This window comes from Lipotes vexillifer, unplaced genomic scaffold (genome assembly GCF_000442215.2).
Source record: "Lipotes vexillifer unplaced genomic scaffold, Lipotes_vexillifer_v1.1 scaffold394, whole genome shotgun sequence".
Taxonomy (NCBI): Eukaryota; Metazoa; Chordata; class Mammalia; order Artiodactyla; family Lipotidae; genus Lipotes; species Lipotes vexillifer.
In genome coordinates this window covers 3233589-3239672 of record NW_006791731.1, presented here as the reverse complement: position 1 = coordinate 3239672, position 6084 = coordinate 3233589, and the positions used below count along the sequence as shown (strand labels likewise).

Genomic DNA, 6084 nt, shown 5'->3' with positions numbered 1-6084 from the left:
TCAGCAGGACTGCAGTGCAGGGCTGGGTGGGAAAGTGGCAGGAGATAAGGTGAGGCAGTTACCCCGGAAGACTCCCCACTGCAACCAGCTCAGCTGATGGCTTCCCCTCCCTCTCCGTATGTTTTTAGAGCCACTGTTTCTAGGTTTTCTCTTATTTCAAGTAGCAGTTGCTGTAAGTACATATGTGATCATCTTCATCAGATAACCTTACCTCCAAGCCACAGAAAGTCATTCACTGAGCGAAGCAGCTCCACGGACATATGGTAATGGACCAGGGAGTCCTGCAGCATCCCAGCCTGCAGGCACAAATCCCCCACGTGCTTCCGCATGCGCCCTTGGCACCGCTTCTTGTAATGTCTGTAAAGTAAAATGCACGGAAATGTATCACTGCTAATGCCCGACTTCTGCCCCAAAAGCACACTGGCTGAGCACTTTTCAATTCCCTCGCTACAAAAAAAAAATGCTAAGAAGGCAACCTTAGGCTCCACAATTGAAAGCCAGCCACCATCATTGCCAGTTTATGAGCAAGTTATTTTTTTAAACCTAATAGGATACATGTATTTCACGTGGATAATATTAGAGCAGCCTTTCTCTTTTGAAATTTTCCAATCACAACATTAGCACAAGAAAGTTTATGTTTCAGCTTTTTAAAAAAATCAATTATCTTCCGCTTTCTTAACACCAAACCTATTATTATTTAATAAAGAGAGCTATGCTGCATATTATAAGCCAACTGTTTGGCTTTTGCAAACAAGACCTTTATCGTCACTATTTCAGAGCAAGCTTTAATGATACTTTGAGAGGTGGGGCCTGGGACCCTCGCTAACAGCTCTTTAAATATTGGCAAGGATGTGTTATTGAATAATGCAAAAGCTTCTAACTCTGTATCAACTCAGAAACCAAAGAAACTATACCAAAATCCTGCTTTCTCATTTTTAAATATTCCTATTCTTTTGAATATTAAATTTCTTAAAAGATAAGATTTTTCAAGAAAAACAGCAGCTGTATTAAATTTCCTCTCACCAAGAAAGCAATCTTATCAAGAAAAGAAACCTCTATGCTAATCCAAAAGATGTGAAGTTTCTAGCTAAATGAATGTACAGATCTCAATACAAACTTAAATCCCATCAGATCTAACTCTGGAATGTAGCTTTTCTGTTCCAAATGTTCGCTGAACTAAGACCATCACGTAACACAGAGAAGGAGAGAAGAGGAAAGTCAGCTTGTCCTCCATCTGTTTTCTTCCCAGCCACAAGGCACTGCTAGGATGGCCCCCGCCAACAAGCCCTCCCCATAAGAAAATACTGCATCTAAACTGCCCCGCCATCCCCAAGCACACCCTGCCATCTCTCCCCCACTGGTCACCTCAACAGCCCTCTAATGGTCTTCTAATGACCCTCCCACCCTGCACCACCCTCCCCTTCATCCCTGCTACACACACACACACACACACACACACACACACACACACACACACACACACACACACACACACACCCCCCACTCACACACAGCCAGAGTGGCCTTCCCACAAATCTGATTAGGTCACTCCCTCACTTCAAAGCCTTCAAAGTTTCCCCAGTACAGTTCTAGCCCCCCACGCACACTGCCTCCTGCACTCCCCGGCCTTTACCACAGTACCAAGGTCCCCAGTGACCGCAGGGGCCACCCGACCTTCGGTCTAGCTACCTCCCACTCACCTTAGGGCTCATTTCAACTCAGTTTCTCAAGGAAGCCTCCCCTGCCTCCAACCTCTGCACCTGTGGGCCTCTCCCTCCCAAAGGTGGGCAGTGCTTGGCCTGCTTCCTTGCTGTGTCCTCCTGCTCTCACCAGAAAAGGATTCAGCGTCCAAATGCACCATTTTCCTACTCCATTACCACAACTGTGGACTTTTTTTTTTTTTTTTTGCATTACGCGGGCCTCTCACTGTTGTGGCCTCTCCCGTTGCGGAGCACAGGCTCCGGACGCACAGGCCCAGCGGCCATGGCTCACGGGCCCAGCCGCTCCGCGGCATGTGGGATCCTCCCGGACCGGGGCACAAACCCGTGTCCCCTGCATCGGCAGGCGGACTCTCAACCAGTGCGCCACCAGGGAAGCCCACAACTGTGGACTTTTAATACGTGGCTCAGTTTACGGATACCACCAAGATGCTGACTCAATAGATTTTGAATTAGACTTTTTTTTCAGTAGACTCTACTCCTATCCTGTTAGACTAAAATTTGCTTTAAAGCATCCTGTCTTAACTCTCCAAAAAAAGTAAATTATTACATCTTCGTATGAACTTACAAAGGTGCACATCTACTGTAGCAAGATATAGCCCAGAACGTTTTCAAAAATAAAAAGTGCAATCACTGTGATCAGAAACAGTTGGTTTTGAAAATACAGGATTTTTACAAAAAGGAGTCAGCTAAATATGCTCATAGTTTTTCATATTAAGGTCACACGATTCAACAAAACAATATAAAATATTCTAAATTATATAAAAATAGAATGAACCCTAATACTTTGGAGAAAATCTCCAAAATACCATACAAACAAAATTCTATCACAGATTTATATAAATTAAAGTATTTAACTCTCAAAGTACTATATGCCCCAAGACTGGGTCATCTCAAGATTATGAGCAATTCTCTTCCAATCCTTTGAAGACACAGTAAGAAACAGATAAAGGAATTAAGACAATTCGATTTGTAGTTAGCTAAACTACAAAATACTTTAAACTAAAATATTTTAAGCCAATTTTGGAATTTAGAATATAAGCTTTCTCATCAAAATTCTTTTTCCAAAAAGACATGGATCCTTCTTTCACGGATCATTTGAAAATGGTAATGTCACATTTTTTAAGTCTCTCTAGAAGTTCAGAGTTCTTGTATATACATTATTAGAAGAGTCACATTGGGTGACCGTTGAATATGCTTATGGATGAGGAAAAAAAACATACGAGCAAACAGTGTGACAAAGAAAACTACAACATGAAGCCACAGTGGCAAATAAATGTACCATGAAAACAAAATGCAAATATTCAAAATATGCCATAATTTGTTGTAAATTTCGAAACTAATGGTGAATTTCAAAGCCATGAGCAATAGAACTTAGCCAAAAATGTGCATATGCTCTAAATACTTCGAAGAGTTATTTCATTATTCTTACAAGTTATAAACACTGGGTTAAAAGAATTGAAAATAAGGATTGATAGAAAAATTAAAAACCCGATAACCCCTAAGTCATAATGGCCTCAAATCAATCATACCTAAATCACAGGCAAAGACCTGCCAGCCTCCCCAGATAAAGGGAAAGGCATCCTTTCTAGAAGCTGTGCAAAAACACCTAACACACAGCCGCAAGCACTGTCGCAGAAGGGGTTCACACTGCACTTTACACTAAGGACAATTCAACTACAGATATACGCTGTATTATTCTCATGACTTCTGATCAGATAAAAGAAGAAAATGTTTCATATGTGTGCAACTTGGGTACTATTTATGTGGCTTGTGGAAAAAAGGGGCTTGGTATATTCTAATCCAAAAACCAATTTACATGCAAAGAATGTATATATTCAAATCCAAAGGAAAACCAGAGCTGCTCAACAACAGTTTGCAATTAAAATCCAAAGGAACTTTGATAAAGGTAATCTCTTTTTTTTTTTCTTTTTGGTATTATATAGTTTTAAAGGTATTTGCATAATTAAGTGATAGCTACAGCCCATGATTTTGCACTAGCATATTATGGACTGAGGAAACCTAGATTACGTGCATCGCTCATAAACACACTGACAGGCGCCCCTTTGGTGGAGCTGAAGTTCCAAAGTAGACAACTTTATGTTGTAGGACAGCTCTGAATAGAAAATAAGAAATGCAACGTTCTGTACTCAGTTTCAGATGGTATATGGGCCATTAACTGACTCTGCATCTTGTCTTATGAAATCTTCCAATAAATCATCAATGTCGATTTCCTCCACCTGAACTGTTTTATGCTAACGTTGTATATTTAACCTTCACTCCATAGAGAAAGCCCAGGCCTACCCTGCAGCACAGTTACATTCTGCTGAGGAAAGCAGATCAAGGGAGGGCTGGACAGTTTCCATTACAAGTTCGGAAGTTTCTAAGTCTGACTTTGCACCTGTGCGTCATGTGCAAGCATGTCATCGTTGGAGTGAAATGAAGACCTTCAACACGGGGATGTAAAGCACGCTGATGCTTCCTAACCATCAGACAAGTCTGAGCTCCATGACATAGACCTGCGGCACTTAAGTCAGAGACTTTTTCTGAAAGGCTCCAAAACTGATCCACTTTACCATTCCGGATGTAACAGGGAGGTAACAGAATTAGTAGTGAGAACACATCCTTGAAAGCCTGACAGGGCCGTGCTTGAATCCTGCTACAGCATTTACTAGCCCTGTGATGCCGGGCTAATGACTTAACCTCTCTGAGAAGGCTTCCCACTCTGGAAAAGGGGGCTGCTACCACCCACCTCAGATGGCATCGATGTGGCATGAGTGAAATATGTAGGTGGGGAGGCTGACTGGTGCCTGATACAGAGCCTTGCTAGGTTCCCTCCCCGCCCCCCACTTCTCCCCTTATAAACTTGCATATTCCCCCTAATAAGTATCAAGCCCCTGGGATAGACTGTCCTACTCTTTGTATCCACCAGTGTAGTGCCTTTTACCCTTAGAAAGATCAAAAAAGAACTGCTTCCTGCATAGTAACTATCAACGTTCTTAAGAGATTTGGATTTTTTTAAGTCTATTTTGAGGGGAAAGACCATTCCAGAACTATCCAACAGCCCTTCCACACGTCAGCCCCTCCTCCCAACGCCCCTCCCCTCCGTCCTCAGATCCCCTGTCTGATCTGCCTTGTGTCCGTGGGGAAGATAGTCCACTGGACCGCAGGGCTCCACACCACCCCAGGCCTTCCTCCCTCCCTCAAAGAAGACCCCATCTTCTCCCCACCCCCACACCACTTCAACTCCAGCTCCTGAGTCTAGGGAGCCATGGGAAAGGCCCTGCATCCAGGGCACAGCCCAGCCATCACAGGATCCCACCCTATGTTTTCCAACCCAGATGGCCTCAACTTCTTGCACTTGCTACGCTTACTTCTGTTTTGTCCCCCCGCCCCAGAATGTGATGGACCCTTGCAGAAAGTCTGGCCTATCTCGATGAAAGATGAAGGGTCCACATTTGGACCAGAGCATTAGAGGACAAACAAGGCCTCCTGGCCAGCACAGTGGTGTGGCAAAACCCTTCCCCAGGGGTGAGATGAACCGGGGGGGGGGGGGGGGAAGAACGCGAGGTCCTAGGTCAGCCAAAGCATCTCCCTTCACGGCTGACCTTGGGTGATGGAGTTGCAAACTAATGACATGCCCATCAGTGGCGGACATCAGCCTCAACGAATAAAGAATCAGCTATTTCTTGCCAACATGGGTTAAAAAGTAAAGGCTGGTGCAGGTAGGGCCTATACATCTGCTAAGGTAAACCACAGACCTGGCTCTGAACGCTTATTGGCTAAAGCAGAGAGGAAGCCGTGGTCACTTAGAGAGGTCCTTGTGTCCACCAGATCCAAACGAGCTAGCTATTTAGGAGAAGCACATACTTTTCTGATACCTAGAAAACCTGCCCTCATAAAGGGGGCAAAAGAGTGGCGTAGATTTTAGACTAGCCTCTGCCCCTTTATGACGGAAAGTTGCTCAGACAAAGTAAAGTAAATGGCATGGTCAAGGTGAAAGCAAAAGTAATTCTGGTGGGCTTCCCTGGTGGCGCAGTGCTTGGGAGTCCGCCTGCCGATGCAGGAGACGCGGGTTCGTGCCCCGTTTCGGGAGGATCCCACGTGCCGCGGAGCGGCTGGGCCCGTGAGCCGTGGCCACTGGGCCTGCGCGTCCGGAGCCTGTGCTCCGCGGATGGGAGAGGCCACAGCAGTGAGAGGCCCGCATAACGCAAGAAAAAAAAAAAAAAAAACTAGCATATGACCCAGCAAACCCACTACGGAGAACAGTATGGAGGTTCCTTAAAAAACTACAAATAGAACTACCATATGACCCAGCAATCCCACTACTGGGCATATACCCTGAGGAAACCAAAATTCAAAAAGA

The 6084-nt window shown here is 44.6% G+C and overlaps 1 protein-coding gene across 1 annotated transcript in view; it reads right to left on the bottom strand.

Moving 5' to 3' along the window:
* The window catches only part of TRAPPC9 (trafficking protein particle complex subunit 9), a 521576-nt gene that overhangs the window by 511807 nt on the left and 3685 nt on the right, over nt 1–6084 (bottom strand). The window contains exon 2 of the mRNA XM_007464593.1: nt 212–357. Coding sequence (XP_007464655.1) covers nt 212–357 — 146 coding nt within the window. The remainder of the gene's footprint in view (nt 1–211; nt 358–6084) is intronic.